Source organism: Periplaneta americana, chromosome 14, assembly GCF_040183065.1.
Source record: "Periplaneta americana isolate PAMFEO1 chromosome 14, P.americana_PAMFEO1_priV1, whole genome shotgun sequence".
NCBI classification, from domain to species: Eukaryota; Metazoa; Arthropoda; class Insecta; order Blattodea; family Blattidae; genus Periplaneta; species Periplaneta americana.
The window spans coordinates 67,114,749-67,132,269 of NC_091130.1; the positions used below are offsets into that span (position 1 = coordinate 67,114,749).

Genomic DNA, 17,521 nt, shown 5'->3' on the forward strand with positions numbered 1-17,521 from the left:
AATGTCATTATTTAGGTTGCTAAGGACGGTGAAATAAAGACCAGTTTAGATACCGCTCATGGATAAATGTATTCCTTTTACATCATTTTTTTCATAACATGAAAATCATATTAAAGCACAAAGGAATATATTTGTTTCTCTGCCAGTTTACTTGCTGATTCGATGCAAATTTTCTGTAGGCCTAAGGAACGTTATAAGATACGAAATATGATTGAATTAATTAAGGGGGCATGTACACTTCTTATACCTTAAAATTCTGTTATGTGAAATATAGGCCTAATATAAAATTTAAATTTATACACCAACTATTGAAGTTCATTCAGATAAAACAACCTGTATTAGTTTTTTTTAGTTATTTAACGACACTGTATAAACTACTAGGTTATTTGGTGTCGATGGGATTGGTGATAGAAAAATGGTATTTGGCGAGATGAGGCCGAGGATTCGCTATAGATTACCCGACATTCGCCTTACTGTTGAGAAAAACCTCGGAAAACCCCCAATCAGATAAATCAGCCAAAGCGGGAATTGAACCCACGCCCGAGTGCAACTTCGGATCGGCAATCAACTAAGCCAACTAAGCTACGCCAGTGGCTCTGTATTATTTCTGAAGTTATGATTTGTAATGTAAAGTGCGGCATTGGCTATAATAGTTGTTAAGTGGAAAACGGCATGAGCTCTTTTTTCTTCTTCGCAAACTAGGCCTATATTCCTTAAAAACCCTTTTCCTGGTAATTCCGAAAATATTGGATAGAATCGAATGAAATTTTTTCTGCATTCTTAAACATAATGTACAAATCAGAATATTTCCGGAAGTTTATTTGCTGTTGGCGATATCTCTTCCGAGTATTGTTCGACGAAGTAAATCACGCATAAAATCGTCTATCTTACCGAATTCTGTTTTACAGTAGTTTATTTTCTCTTCAGTTGGTGAACCGTATTTCTTAATTACTATGCCCCATATATTTTTTTTACAAACTCCGCCGGTTGCGTCCGATGTTAAGTATTAAGATTTGTACTTATCAAACTGCCTCAACTTTCGATTACTCTATGGATAGAATTTCTAACGTTGGATACAATTTTAACACACTCCTCTGCAAATAACATATTCTGTTTTCTTCGACGGTGTTATTTGTTCTTGTCGTGATGGTCCTGGATCTTCAGGTGAATCAGGAGGCCTGACTCCGGATCATCGGCTCCTACACTCATTAATCATGGCCGGAATAAATTAGACATATTGAAGTGCACAACAGTATAAAACAACACGTCGACATATGTCTAAACAGACACTGACAACAGGTGAAACCAAACAGGTAGAGGCAATGACTTACGAGTAAATTTGGCAATGTTGGGATCTATTGTATTTCTGCTACGCGGCTAGGGGTTGAGTAGAGGATTGGGGTTTATGACGGATTACCAATTCCAAGAAGAGAGGCCGTTATGTTTTCGAGGCAAGTATACAATATGTATTGTACGTTAGCTCGAAAAACCAGGGGGTGGGGGCTGAAGGCAGAGTGACGCACAAGGTCACACGAGACACGAGTTAGAAAGAGGTTAATCTCTCTTCTAACTCGTTGCACACAAGTTATTGCTGTTCGCTCCGCCTAGAAATAAACACCACATGGTTGCCAGTTTTGTAACGACTGAAGTGCACGGAAGTTGCATTATCTTTTTAGTTTACTTAGTGTACATTAAAATTAGTGACATATGTGGCGGCCATGGGAGTTTGTTGAAGAGAGTGAACAACATAGTGATGATGACAATTTATTGTAATGTTCGTACTTCTCCTGTTGGAAGAGGTCATTCATTAGAGAGACAAGCTGCACATGTTATAAAAAATGTGTACCTATTTTTCAGTGAAGGAGAAGGCAAATGTGATTCACCCATGCTAAAACTGTTTGCGCTATTATTACATCTTTGCAATTTGAACTTGTGTTGCTCAGAATTATTGTATGTTTCTTGGATATATTTTGGGCAAATTATGTAGCCCTGAAAAGGACTGTTTTTTGGTGTCCGTTCAATATACACACCGATAACCTAGACTGTTACCGACTTCTTGTAGTCGAGTGGGAGCGGATACACTAATTTTATTGTTAATACTCGAAGAAGAATATTATAAGATTGAAACAGATATACTGACCACAACAGTAATTTATAATTGCCACCTATAATAATCTACTGGGTGTTCAGTTCAAAGTGTGTCATGGCTCGCTGTATGCCGTCATGTGGCTAGCCGATGAGCCTAGAGGATTCAATCTTCCTACACTTCCGCAGAGGTGTATAACCTATGAGGCAGAGAAGTTGCCTAGCAAGTACGGCGTTCATTCTGAAGAGTACGTACCGAAACGTACGGTAACGCCGGTAGTGGCAGGAATGTGAACTGTTTGGAAATACGTACTGTCGGGATATGGGGAGAGGGTTAAGACGATTACTTACGTATTTTTTGACATTAACTTCGACGGTCAACATGGACACGGAGCATTTGATTTGTGTTCTGGAATGTTACCGTACGCAACCGATGATAACAAATACCCTGCGTAGACTTGCCGGCGCAAACACAGTTCGAAAGAGGTTATGGTAGCACACAGACCGTACAGACCGCCATCTGTTGCTACGACGTTCAAGTTATACCGTACACGTTCTTAAGTTCAGATTGAAGAACGCCTTAAATAGTAGGCAACTTCTCTAACATATAAGCTGAAACTCGCTTCAAATCGGTAACCCAACAACAGTGACGTCATGACACACTTTGAAATGAACACCCAGTACATATCTAACATTATACAGAGTTAGTTAAAAGTCCCGCACCACCTAAATAACTTTTGAAGCATGTGGTTCAGTGACATGAAATTTGGTATGTATGGATAACCATATACTAAGAACTCAATAATGGTATTACCGAGTTTTTTTACTTCCGGTTTAACCGGGAGTAACTCCAACTATCTTATTTTAAATGGAACACCCAATATATTTTTTTTCATTTTTGAATAAAGCTCATTAAGAGCTTTTCAAAAACTACTCACACTTGATATTTCTGTACAAATTCAGTGTTGCTAAATAAAAACAACAGAAAAGTGTAAGTCTAACGAATAATACGAGTAAAACGCTTCTTTTGTTTACTGTGATTTGATTTTCCATTGTTTACATCCAGAGAAAGAATTCAAATGTTAATGATTTTTAGCTATGGAAACAGACAAATCGATCTCATCGAGAGACGGCGAATTTATTTAATGGTATGCATCCGGATCGCAATCCAATTCCACATACAACAGCGACAACGAACGTAAGGAAATTCACTGAAACTGGAAGTGTAAAGGACTTACCAAGATCAGGTCGCCCGAAATGTGCAACTGATGATAATACTTCATTGAACGTTCTCCTCCGTTTGCAAGAAAATCCATAAGTGTCTACTACAAATTTGGCGTTAGAATATAATATAACCCAATGTTCTGAGGTGAAAATCCTTACAAGCGCCAAGCAACATCCTTATAAAATGCAACTTTTGCAGGAACTTTCAGAGGACGAGGACAGAAGAATGCAGTTTTATGAATTTTATTAACGATGGAGCGCATTAACAACAATCCGGCTTTTTTAGACAAATTGTATTCTCAGATGAAGCCACATTCTTCCTGAATGGATTTATTAACAGACACAATTGCCGATAATGGTCAGACGTAAATCCACAATGAATGGAGGAGAACCACACGCAGTAACTTAATGTTTGGGCTGATATGATTGGTGGCCATATTATTGGTTCTTTCTTCTTTAGAGAAACGCTAAATTCTAATAGATACTTGGATTTGCTCCAAAATCAAGTAGTACCGGCCATCGCAATCTTGTTTCCACATCTAGCCAACCATCGTCTACCCAGAGATGACATCTATTTCCAACAAGATGGAGCTCCAGCTCACTATGGACAGAATGTTCGTGAGCATTTAGACCAGGCTTTTCACAACGATAGATTGATAGGAGATGTCACATAGAGTGGCCAGCTAGATCCCCTGATTTGTTGCCTTTGGACTTCTTTTTGTGGGGTCATTTGAAGTCAGTAGTATATCGAGAAAGACCAAACAACTCAGAAGATCTGGAGCATCGAATAATGGAAGTGGTGCAAGATTATAAGATATTCCTAAAGCCTGGTTAAATCATTTCTTAAATGGTTTCTATGATCGACTGGCACATTGTCAAGCAGCTGAGGGCTACCAGTTAGAACACAGAATTTAGAAAGTGAGCTAGCTTTGTTTTGTTTTTGTTAAGGAAGGAGTATTTTATTATTTTAATATCCGATACACTTTTCTGTTTTCTTGACTTAGCAACACTGAATTTGTACAGAAGTGTCAAGTGTGGGTACTTTTTGAAAAGCTCTTAATGAGTACTATTCAAAAATAAAACATATATTGGGTGTTCCATTTAAAATAAGAGAGTTGGAGTTACTTACGGATAAACTGGAAGCAGAAAAAACTCGGTAATACCATTATTGAGTTCTTAGTATATGGTTATCCCCACATACCAAGTTTCATGTCATTGAACCACTTGCTTCAAAAGTTATTTAGGTGGTGCGGGACTTTTAACTAACCCTGTATAATCAGTCATTAACATTTTTCATCCTCATGGGGATTTAACATCGAAAACGCGTATCATAGCCAATACACCACGAGGTGCAGGCACAATCATTCGGTAAGGAAAGACGTGTGAAAGCTATTACTTAAAGTAAAATTATCGTTGTCACTTTGAATTAATTTACTGTCTTTATTTGATTATATTCTCATTTAGCCTAAATGTATATCATTGTTCTAATCTAGAGGGATGGACTTGAACAAAATGCCACGACAGCGATAGCGGAATAAAACTAATACAGTATCACATGAAAATACCATGACGTTATATAGTTACTTGTGAAGTACAAACTTAAAAAAAAAACAAACAAACAAAAAACAAAACAAGCAATAAGCGGAAACAGAACACAGTACAGTTTGTCTCTCAGAATAGAGAACAGATAACGGAAGAGAAGAGTAGGTTAATTTTAAAAGCGTGGGAAGGAAAATAGTGAGTAGAATTACTGTTCTCCAACCAGGAGATTAACCGTGAAAGGAATGTGCTTACTATTGCATCATCTATTGGAGCGAAGTAGATAGATAATATTACCGTTATAACGTCAGTTTAAAAAACATGCGCTCTCTTACATATGTTATTTCCTGTATGGAGGGATTAAAAGACCAGGAGATTAACCGTGATCTAATTTTGTAACTAGGGTAGTATAAATATGTGTGTATCAGTGTTATCGTTTGTGCTTTGAGTGTTAGCCAATGGAGATGCGTGTACCCACGTGTGTGACCTTATGACATCTTATGACATCAACATTCATTCATAGTATCACCCCGCTGCTTCTCATTCCCCTGAGACTTTTTCTTGGTTGGAGTACAGCAGGCGTCTCAAGGCCAACGCATAAAAGTTGTCCGAGTCAAGCCGAGCCAAGGCGAGCGCGAGAGTATGGACGGTGCGCTCGCCTCGCCTCGCCGTGTCTCGCCTAGACTCGCACTCGCCTGCGCTCCCCTCCGTGTCGGTTTTTGGTGTCCGAGTCAAAGGAAGCGAATGGTGAACCCGAGCTTGACCCCAGATACAATAACAAAAAGTGCAGACCAGTGGTTCTCCCTACGCGGCCCGCGGACCGCATGCGGCTCTTAAAGTGATTTATTGCGGCTATTGAATTAATATTAGGCCTGCTATTACTATTTTTTTACCTTTTCTTTTTAATTTCTGTAATAATGTGCAACTGGGGAAATCTTTGGTTACTCTGCATCCTTACTGCCAGTGAAAGTGTTCAACAACAACGCGCATTTGTTTTCATTTTAAAAAAAGGTACAGCAGTGTCATGTCTCATGTCTTACTATGTCTTGATATAATACTGCGTTATAAATGTTTTTATTTTAATAGACATAGCGTGCAATCAAATTTTTGTAACAGGTACTCAAAAGATTCTCAATCAAAGATAGAGAAACTGAAAATGTTAAAAATTCCGTAATATCTGTACAGAAAGTAATGTATTCCCTGTACATAAAAATCAATTGACAACAAAAGCATCGTGCCACGTAGCAGACATTAAGCTATTTATAGATTCGGTGATTGTTAAGGAGTGTCTTGTAGCTGTATGTGACACTTTATTTTCTAAATTTCCAAACCCATTCAAAACAGATTACAGGTGAAATAAAACATCAAATCAACCTGCTCGTATCGTATGATTTGCATAAGGATAGCAGAGTCCTCCCTTTAACTTCAAAATACCAGTAATATATTATAAATATTTGATAATGATCACGATGATGCTGATGATAATAATAGCAATAATCATAATACACCAAATTAAATAATAATTAAAAATCTGCGCATTTTGTTAAGCTTCAATACTGTAAAATGCATTGTGGCTCTCGGCAAGTTCCTATTTTCCACTTTCGGCTCTCCTTTAATTTCTAGTGAATAACATTGGTGTAGACTCTTGTATTCAATTACTTACTTACAAATGACTTTAGGGAATCCGGAAGTTCATTGCCGCCCTCACATAAGCCCGCCATCGGTCCCTATCCTGAACATAATTAATCCAGTCCCTAGCATAATATTCTACCTGCCTCAAATCCATTTTAATATTATCCTCCCATCTACACCTTGGCTTCCCCAAAGATCTTTTCCCCTCAGGTCTTCCAACTAACAGTCTATATGCTTTTCTGGATTCATCCATACGTGCTACATGTCCTGCCCATCTCAAACGTTTGGATTTAGTATTCCTAATTATGTTAGGTGAAGAATACAATGCGTGCAATTCTGCGTTGTTTAACTTTCTCCATTCTCCTGTAACTTCATCCCTCTTAGCCCCAAATATTTTACTAAGCACCTTATTCTCGAAGACCCTTAACCTCTGTTCTTCTCTCAAAGTGAGAGTCCAAGTTTCACAACCATACAGAACAACCGGTAATATAGTAACTGTTTTTTTTTTTAATTCTAACTTTCAGCATTTTCGGGAGCAGACTGGATGACAAAAGCTTCTCATCTGAATAATAACAGACATTTTCCATATTTATTCTGCGTTTAATTTCCCCTCGAGTGTCATTTATCTGTTGCTCCAACGTACTTGAATTTTTCCACTTTTTCAAAAGATAAATTTTATATTGAGGTTTCGCAACAAGCTCTTTTTTTACGGTGATGGGTTGTTAGTCTTCGCCCAAACCTCAAGCTGGAGGACCACCACTTATCAAATTTCCGCGACTGTCTGTTCAATATATTTCAGTTATTCTAGCTGCCAATATGGCGAGCCGCAATTTGTCTGGTATCGCTTTTCTCAGTTGTGTCTTTCTTCGAAATAATTGGCGATACAGAAGTTATCAAATTCTCCTGATGGTTCACAAAAATTGCTAGTTAAATATATTTTCTATCATGTCCATGCAATATAAATTAATATGTAGTTTTAGATGGCTTTAATTATCTTGGCAAACAAATGAATAGTCATATTTTTATTAATCATTTATAAATTCCTATTAAGATATTGTGATAACATTAGAGTCGATATATTGTGTAATAATAAAATCGTTGCCACGTTGGAAATGTTCATAGACAAGTTACATTATACTAAATGAGAAATAATGTAATATCGGCAAATTCATCTCGTCCGATTTTTGTGTATAGCTTCATCCACCATCTTTTTTTTTTTCCGAGGCTTCCGACTTTTTTGGTGTGATATGTTACCAATAGTTGTAATAACTAAGAGCACACAGAGCTGATGCAGCGGCAATTCGGTAGCTTCCATCGTGTACACGTCACAACTGAACGCCTCGCCTCGCCTCGGCTCGGCGAGAGTGTGGACGGGTACATCGCTCGCAACAACACGGTTTGCGCTCGCCGAGTGGCAATCGGGTCGACTCGGCGAGAGTGTGGAGGTAGCACAGAGAGCAAATGTAGACAGCGTAGTCAGCTGAAGAGATAAGCGCAGTACCCGAAGATAGCCGATCGTTGATTCATGTTACAAGCATGAGCGATCTAAGTGTAACTGTCGCGGGAGAAATGCCAAATTTATTTTCTAATTATATATCAATAAGTAAAAAAAAAAAAAGACATCTGAAGCAAGAAGAACTAAAAATGTTACGTAATTATTTAAGCACAAGGAACTGGCCTCCTATCCCATTATCTCCTGGCCTAGTTACCTCATAAGTGGCGCCTTGTTGTTATCACTTGTAAGGTTCAGACGTGTCTTCGGACAGTTGACTAAACAACAATACTTCATTTCTAGTAAATGGTTTTCGGTATCTTTCTTTTCTTTTAAGTTTATACTATATTTAATAAAATAAAATAAAATAATAATAATGATTAAATTACGATTATTAAACTTGTTGGTTGTTAAAGTACGTATTCTTATGATATGACAATATTAATATATTCATTACAATAATAGTTAAATAATATATTTCGTAATGTTTTCAATAATTAAAAAATAACCAAAATATCTTAGAAATTCACAAATAATTATTTTAAATTAGAACTATTCAAATCTTAAATCTGGTTTCAAATTCTTTTCTCAAGTCCTTCAGTATTTCATTAGATTTGTTACACTGGTCTTGATTCAAATTAGGTAACAATAAATTTTAGATTACTAAAGTAATAAGAGTTACTCACTGAAACTTGCGACTCCCACAATTTCGCTTTCCCTACGAAAACTTTTATTTCTTCATACATTTGCGGTAATAAGGACATTCTTTCTTCGGTGATGGACACAACGTCGTCCGGAGATACACGAACTGGTCCCGCATCTTGTTCCACTCTTACATTAAAAAATAGAAAGAGGAGGAAGTGCTCCGAGAAGGCCTTTTGAGATGTCTGGAGTAAAGTATAAAGATAGTATAATGAAAAATTTATATACAACTGTACAGCGTAGCCGCTATGAAGATGTTTCAGAGTATGCCAGTTTTTTTTTTCTTTTTCTTTTTTTTTTCCATGAGTCTGCATACTGAATATGTATGCAAATTGTCAAGGAAACACTACATATTTCATTTCGGAGTGAAGGTATATTAATGTCGTATCTTTGAAGAATTTGATTCTGATTTAGACTGTTCAGGGTCATTCCCGTAAAACTAGCAAATCAAAACTAACTTCACAAGCAGAGGGTAGGGGTAGGTTATTCCCATAGTCTAGTATATACAGTCACGTAGCTTGAGTTGTTGAGGATACTAGAAATACTGGACTGTGCCTGTACTATTTCGCATTGTCTGTGATGAGGTGATAGTAGCGATCTTAGTGGTTAGCAACTATCTATGGATGCATATTCCCTATGTATTGAGCTTCGTGACTGTATATACTAGACTGTGCTATTCCTGTTACACGGTACTTTGGAACTATAACACAGTTTGACAACACAAGAAAGGGACTCACGCAGTTTATCTGAAATAAAGATAGAAGAGATACCACTTGCCTACCAGAAATCAAATGTCTACTAGCTTCGTTTACGTGATGTTTCAGGTGAAGATAGTAAATGCGGGGGAAGGACGTCTCCAGGCTGAATTAGTGCTGGGGTCCGAGCATCTGAACCTAAAAGGCACACTGCACGGCGGAATGACAGCCACACTGGTCGATGTTATGCCTTCTATGGGATTCATGACGCACCAGAGGGGTGTGATCGGCACCACTCTCGACCTGCGCATCTCGTAAGTAATTGCTAGCCATTCATACATACATATGCACTAAGGTGACCAGATTCCCCAAAAAAAAAAAAAAAAAAAAACGGGACACTTATTAAATTATATGAATCAACATTTTATCTAAACATTCATTATTATTTGTGTTTATATAATGTCAGTGAGCAATAAGGTCGAGTTTTATTTATTTTAAAGTAAAAAAATACTACACTGTTTATAATAACTAGGCTATAATAATAGAGTGGCATGGATACTTGGATTAAATCATTGTTGGCAATTTTTTATATTCTAACTAGTCTGGATTAATTAGGTTAACTTATCTGTTTTAAAATACTTCAGCTTAATTGGACTTTATATTATATCCATGTCACTGTATTCTGAACTTGTTTTATAACAATTTTTTTTTGCCTCAGATTACCTTTTAACTATTTTAACATTCTCCATGAAGATCAACTATACAATCTGTATCATATTTCTTTGATGAGTGAATTTGCTCTAGAAGTGTTGGCCTTTCCTTCAGGAAACTATAGAAGTCCATGCAAGACACATTTTTAAATTAAATTTTGTGATTAACATGGCCTTTATTGAATCCATTACAGTGACATCTGATGGAAACAATATAGAATTAATCAATGTTTAGCTGATTATTAAATAAAATAAAAGAAAAATACTTCAACAATAATTTAGGGAAACGAGATAACATTAAAAAAACGGGACATTTGTCGTCCCTAGCATACTTTTCTCGGGACAGGGGACAAGAGGCTGAAAAAAGGGGCAATCCCGTTAAAAACGAGACGTCTGGTCACCCTAACATACATACATACATGCATACATACATACATACATACATACATACATACATACATACATACATACATACATACATTACACAACTTAATAATAATGTAATGTGAACTCAATTGGCATATAGTATTGCATTTTTGTAATGGAACATGCTTGTAGAGAGAGATTAAAAAAATAAAATACACACATACACAACATTACCTCTGACTGAGCTTCTGGCTGATACAATATGTACATCTATTATCAGGCAGTACATTTCACTTGACGATGTGTGTCAGAGGAAGAACAATAATTGTTTGTATACATAATATGATTAGTGTTATATGCAGCTAATCAGCGATGTATGCAATGGAGAGAGAAAGGAACTGGCCACCCTACTCCATTGTCTTCTGGCCTAGTTGCCTCATAAGTGGTGCCATGTTGGTCGGTTATCACTTGTGAGGTTCAGACCTGTCTTGGGACAGTTGACTAAACAACAATACATACATACATACATACATACATACATACATACATACATACATACATACATACATACATACATACATAGCAGGTGGGTAGCGCAGTCGGTATAATGCTGGCCTTCTATGCTCGAAGTTGCGGGTTCGATCCCGGTCCAGGTCGATGGCATTTAAATGTGCTTAAATGTGACAAGTTCATGTCAGTAGGTTCACTGGCATGTAAAAAAACTCCTGCGGGACAAAACTCCGGCACACTGACGACGCTGATATAACCTCAGCAGCTGCGAGCGTCGTTAAATAAACCATATTTAAAAAAATAAAAACATAGTAGGCCTACGTGTTAGAAAATTGTACTACAGCTTACAATCTTTGAAAGTACTTGAGGCAAATTTACAGGATTGGGGTTAATAGTGTAATTTAGAGAAGGAGTGTATTTTGTTGAAAGACTCTCTACAATTACTAGTATTGCTAAATAATTTGTTTCTTTTGGGGGGGGGGGGGGAGGTTCACAAATATCCCCAACAGAATATATTAAATACTTATGAAGTACTATCTAATGTTTTACTGGTTTTAAATAACTCTAAACTAGTCTTATGTTCTTTCATTGTAACAGTTACTTGAAAGCAGCTAAGGAAGGAGAAACAGTAATAATAGACTGCAACACTCTGAAAGCTGGCAAGACGTTGGCATTTCTGGACGTCGAGATAAAGAAGAAGCAGACTGGCGAATTGATCGCCAAAGGATTCCACACAAAGTACATCGCTTGATGGTAGTCAGTCGTTATGTTAGAGTTGTGTGCTAATTTTCTGGCAAGTAGACCAAAGCAACTTGCACTTAGGTGATAAAATTTAATCCAGTCTGATACTGACTATTGTCTGAAATGATAATGGCGATGCTTACTGCAACGGTTTTCAGATTTTCACAACAAATACTGTATTTCGAGACACAAAATATGCATCTTTCCAAGGTACTGGGTTTCACGCACGCCGCCACCGAATTTATTGATTTCAAAAACATTGAGACAGTGACGCACATGTGTAAGGTGAAGAAAAGAACTCCAGTCTATTATGATTTCCAAATACAACTTTGAAGAAATCTCACATGTTAACAATAAAATTATCTGTAGCAAAAATATGTTTCACTCCTTTATGACTAGCTGTTACTTTACGGACAGCTTCAGGTGTTATCACAACATGTGCATCATGACGTATGATGACGCGCAGTTTGTCAATTCCTCAGCATGCCCTCCTCTTTCTAACTTCCTCTGTTTCATGGATGGGTACTTGGTTGGTCAATTGATAATGACATCTTTTTTTTTTTCATTTATTTATTATATTCCATAGATCTTACATGAGCAATGAAGCTTTAAGATGTGGAACAAGTCAAAATTTTACAATATAACAATTACAATTTGTACAAATTTTTACGATATTTTAAAATTTTTACAGTTTTACAATTTAGTAATTTTCACAATGATGAGCTGAGGTCCGAGGATTCGCCAAAAGATTAACCGGCATTTGCCTTTTGGTTGGGGAAAACCTCGGAAAAACCCAACCAGGCAATCAAATCAAAGAGGTGAAACGAAGTGATGCCGAGGACTCGCCATAGACCATCCGGCTTCAGTCCCCATGGCTGGGGAAAACCTCGGAAGAAACTATTCAATGAGACCAAAGGGTGAACCAACCCAAACCCGAACGCAGCTCTGGATCAGCAGCCCAGCGAGTCTGCCAACTGAGCTACATCGATGGCTCTACTAAAAATATACAATACATTGATACCCGGCTCCGGAACAATTTTTCCCTCGAAATTATTCAAATCAACTTTACAGGGAGTTATACCTGAAATCTTGATTTGCATAATACACGTCACTGTTCGTTAACAGAAAAACCACAATTTAAGTCACACGGAGTTAGTGTGCACTCGAAGTTGGTTGCTTGACGGTTGTCAGCCCACTTTGAGGTGTGTGGATATAGAGGGAAAAATTGGATCGGTGTCGGTTAGAGTTCCCGGGTAGCTCAGTGGTAGAGCGTTGGTACGTTAAACCAAAGGTCCCGGGTTCGATACCCGGCTCCGGAACAATTTTTCCCTCGAAATTATTCAAATCAACTTTACAGGGAGTTATACCTGAAATCTTGATTTACATACAATACATTGCCAATCAGATTATTAAATTTACAAACGCAAACGATCATTCATCACCTGAGCTATATGTATAATACAAAACAAGTAAGTTAATTAAATTTAAGGCATAACCAATTCAATCAGTTGTTATATACAGAAATTAATCATACATATCATGCAAACTACTTCAAATTACAAACACAAATAATTTATCTATAGAGCTATACAGATTACTATTCAATTTAAAGCATATACAATTCATCGGCCGAAACTATACAAACATATACAATACAAAGTAGGCAGATTAATTCAATTTACAAGCATACTTCAATTAAGCTAACTTATACAAATTTGTGCAATTAATATCAAGTAGACTAATTCATCAGTTGAGCTATACAGACTACTATACAATTTACAGCATATACAATTCATCAGTAGAGCTATACAGACTAGTATTCATTTTAAAAGCATATACAATTCGTCAGACAAATTATACAAACATATACAATCAAATTAGTTCAATTTACAAACTTAATTTCGTTAAGCTATACAAAATAGTACAATTCATATGGAGTAGATTAATTCAATTTATAAGCTTAAAAAATTCATCTGTTGACCTATACAGTATACTATTCAATTTACAGCACATACAATTCATTATGCTAAACAACAGATTAAGTCAATATAAAAACATATTTTAGTTGGGCTATATAAAATTGTACATGTCATTTTAAGTAGAATAATTCATCAGTTGTGTAGAAGGTATGAGTATGTAGAAATTTTGTTAATTCTTTTCTAAACCTTTTTTCATGGTTCTTCAAATCTTTAAGATAATTAGGCAGTGCATTGAAGACTGTTATACATGAATAGCGAACTCCTTTTTTAAAACAGTTTAGACTAACAGAGGGTAGATTAATATCTTATTTATGTCTTGTATTAAAATGATGAATGTCTTGATTAGTACTGAATTTATCTTGGTTCTTAATATACAGCATCATTAGGGAAAGAATTTATTCACAAGGTAAGGTCAAGATTTCTAAATTTCGGAAAATATGTTTACATGATGTCCTTTTATGCACACCAGCCATTATTCTTATAGCTTTCTTTTGTAAAACAAAAACGTGTTTAGCTTCAGATGAATTACCCCAGAATATTAATCCATATTTCATTACAGAGTGAAAAGATGCAAAGTATGACATTTTAAGTAAGTTTATATCACCAATAGTAGATAAGGATCTTAATGCATAACAGGCAGAGCTCAATTCACGAGTAATACATTCTATGTGCGTTTTCCAGTTCAAGTGATTATCCAATTCTAAACCAAGAAACTTTGTGCTTATAGATTCTTTGAGATGAGTTCCATTTAATCGAATACTGTAGGAAACCTGTGCACTATTGTGTGTACTAAATTTGACTGCACTGGTTTTATCAACATTAAGTGCTAGTTTATTTGCATGGAACAATTCATTCATTAGATTCAGCACTGTATTGGAAGTGTTTATAAAATAATTGTATTGTTTGCTTGAAATAATCACACATGTATCATCTGCAAATAAAATTACATGAGATAAATTGTTTATGGTCAAGGCTAAATCATTAATATAAACTAGAAACAACAATGGACCTAAAATTGACCCCTTTGTTTCAAAATGGATAAACTAAAGCAGACGCAGTACTTTTAATTGCGAAAATAATGTATTCATACCTGAAAGATTTAAGGAGAGGTGCAGATTGGACTTCTTCCAAAAACGATATATCTGTATCATTTGGTTTTTGTCTTTAATATGAAAATTCCAACGGTGCTGTAATCACCACCCAGAAAGAGAAACAGTTTCAACCTAATGTCTTTGGATTCCTAGATTCATTATTGTATTCATGAATGGGTGCGGATACCAGTACCGTGTTGCACCACTTAGGAGACTTTTTTCTCCATTGTTCCTTACGATCCGCAGCCGGGAGTGGGGTCGGTGTTCCGCAGTTGTAGCACCTTTCGTGGTTATTTCTATTTATGCAGGGGCGTATTTTGCGGACTACCGGGGCTACCGGCGGTAGCCCAAGGAAATTACAAAATAAAAAGTTTATAATATAACATAATGTAATAATTTTGTATTACCGTATTAGTTTTACCAGAGTAATTAAAATTAAAGTAATTGTTAGATTTATATGCGCTCTCTGCTCTCGAAAAGAAACAAGTTGTCAAGGCGTCATCGCTGGAGAAACCGCTTGCTACGTGAGGTAGCCTGTGACCGGTACGCTGTCCTTCGCACAACTGCCCATCCCCCCGCTCTCTTCTGTTTCCATCGTGCAGTGTAAGGCCGGGTGAGTTGCCGCTCTCGTGATCGGTTTCTTCGCAGGCGCGAAGCAGCAATACGCTTAGCACGCTAGCTCATGAATGTAATTGTGTTCTTGCAGTGCAGTATTTTAAATTTGTGATTTGTTCGAGTGTCTAAGAGTTATATTAATTGTGAATTATTAAGTTTCTTATTTCCCAATTAAGTGATATTGTGACAAATATGGCAGAACAAGTTTCTGGAGAGGTTTGTGTTGAAAATGACTGTATAATAGAAGGTTTATTAAAAGTGCCTTTTAACCGTCGTACATACAACGAGGAAGTTGAAATTGTGAAAATGGAAAGACCAACTCCTGAGTTAAATTTGTCCATGGACGTAAAAGAAAAACAGCGTGAGTACACACGCCATTTCACTTCAACATCATATGGTAAGTGGCATTGGTTGTGTGGTAGTTCTAAACTGTCTAAACTATTTTGCTGGCCATGTTTGTTATTTAGCCAGCGAAACTAATGTGTGGTCAAAAGAGTGTTTTCTAATATCAACTCCCTTCGAACGGCAGTCCTAAAACACGACAAATCAAAAGCTCACATTTGTAGTAGCATGAACTTTGCAAACTTTGGGAAGACAAGAATTGATTTACAGCTATATAAGCAAAAAGCTCTACATATCAACCAACACAATGCTCCTGTGGAAAAAAATCGGGAGATTTTACTGCGTCTTATTAACGCAGACTGCTTTCTAGGAAAACAAGAATTGGCTTTTCGGGATCATAATGAGAGTGTGGAATCAGACAATAGAGGAAATTATATTGAATATTTAAGTTCCTTAAGTGAATTTGACCATTTACTGGCCAATAATCTTGAGAGTTCAACAGTATTTCGTGGTACTTCTCCCGCAATTCATAATGACTTAATATTTGCTATAAGTGGGGTTATGATAAAGAACATAAAATCTGAAATAGAAGAAGCACCTTTAGCGGCCATTGTTGTTGATGAAACAAGTGTCTGCTCTAATCAGAGTCAATTGTCCATTGTTTTAAGATACGTCGATAGTACTGCCAATGTTCGAGAACGGTTTATAGGATTCACAAATGTCAGTTCGGGCAAAACTGCTGCTGCTTGGTTTCAGCATGTGGAAGGTGTTATAGCAGAATACAATGTCGGCAATAAGTTAATTGCACAGACATACGATGGTGCTTCAGTTATGGCGGGAAATATTAATGGCTTAAAAACAAAAGTTCAAGAAAAGTATCCTCAAGCACTGTTTGTCCATTGTTACAGCCATGTTCTCAACTTAGTTTTGCAACAAACTACTTCATCCATTCCAGAATGCCGCATTTTTTTTTTCAAAACACTGTCGGGTTTAGCTGCATTTTTGTCATCATCTTCTAAAAGATCAGAAAAACTCAAGAATTTATGAAAAAGAAACTCCCAGAAGTAGCACCAACTAGATGCAATTTTACATCTCGGCTTGTAAATACAGTAAAGGAATACAGAGAACAACTGACTGCTTTCTTTGAAAATATCATTTGTAATGACTCTGAAGAAAACTGGGTTGATGATGTAATTGTGCAGGCTCAAGGATATTTGTATTTTTTTCACACAGTTTCAGAATATATTTCTTCTTGAAGTCTATGCTAGAATGTTCGCACATACAGATGTGCTCTACAATATTCTTCAGACAAAAAGTCTAGACATAGCATACTGCTTGCAAGAGGTATCAAAGTTAAAAAATACTATATTCGAGTTCAGACGTAGTGGGTTTCCGTCCATACGGAGTAATATGGAAAATGAACATTCTTCAGCCAATACAATGGAACCACCATTAAAGCGAAGAAAAGGAGATGATGAATTGAAATACAGGCAGCTGTACTACAGCATACTAGATCGTATGTACGTGGAAATTACTGACAGATTTTCTGATTATGGAAAGCTTCAGTTCACATATCTTCTAGATTCTCAAAAATTTTCTGCTTATAGAGAAAATTTCCCGAATGAGGCACTAAACAAATTATTTCAGTCCTATAACAGTCACTTTGATCAAGAACATTTGAAAAATGAATTAAGTGTAATATATTCAGCAGAGGTCTTTGATTTTTCGAACAAACCTATCCATGAAATATTATCTGCCATATATGAAAACCAGCTGAACCAAGTTATTCCTGAAGTCC

General features: G+C 36.5%; 1 protein-coding gene across 1 annotated transcript in view; it reads left to right on the forward strand.

The window, feature by feature from the left end:
- The window catches only part of LOC138713393 (acyl-coenzyme A thioesterase 13-like), a 30,593-nt gene extending 15,944 nt beyond the window's left edge, over positions 1-14,649 (forward strand). Inside the window, exons 2-3 of the mRNA XM_069845470.1 lie at positions 9,499-9,683; positions 11,553-14,649. Of these exons, the coding sequence (XP_069701571.1) occupies positions 9,499-9,683; positions 11,553-11,706 (339 nt within the window). The 3' untranslated portion in view covers positions 11,707-14,649. The remainder of the gene's footprint in view (positions 1-9,498; positions 9,684-11,552) is intronic.
- Positions 14,650-17,521: the final 2,872 nt, after the last annotated feature.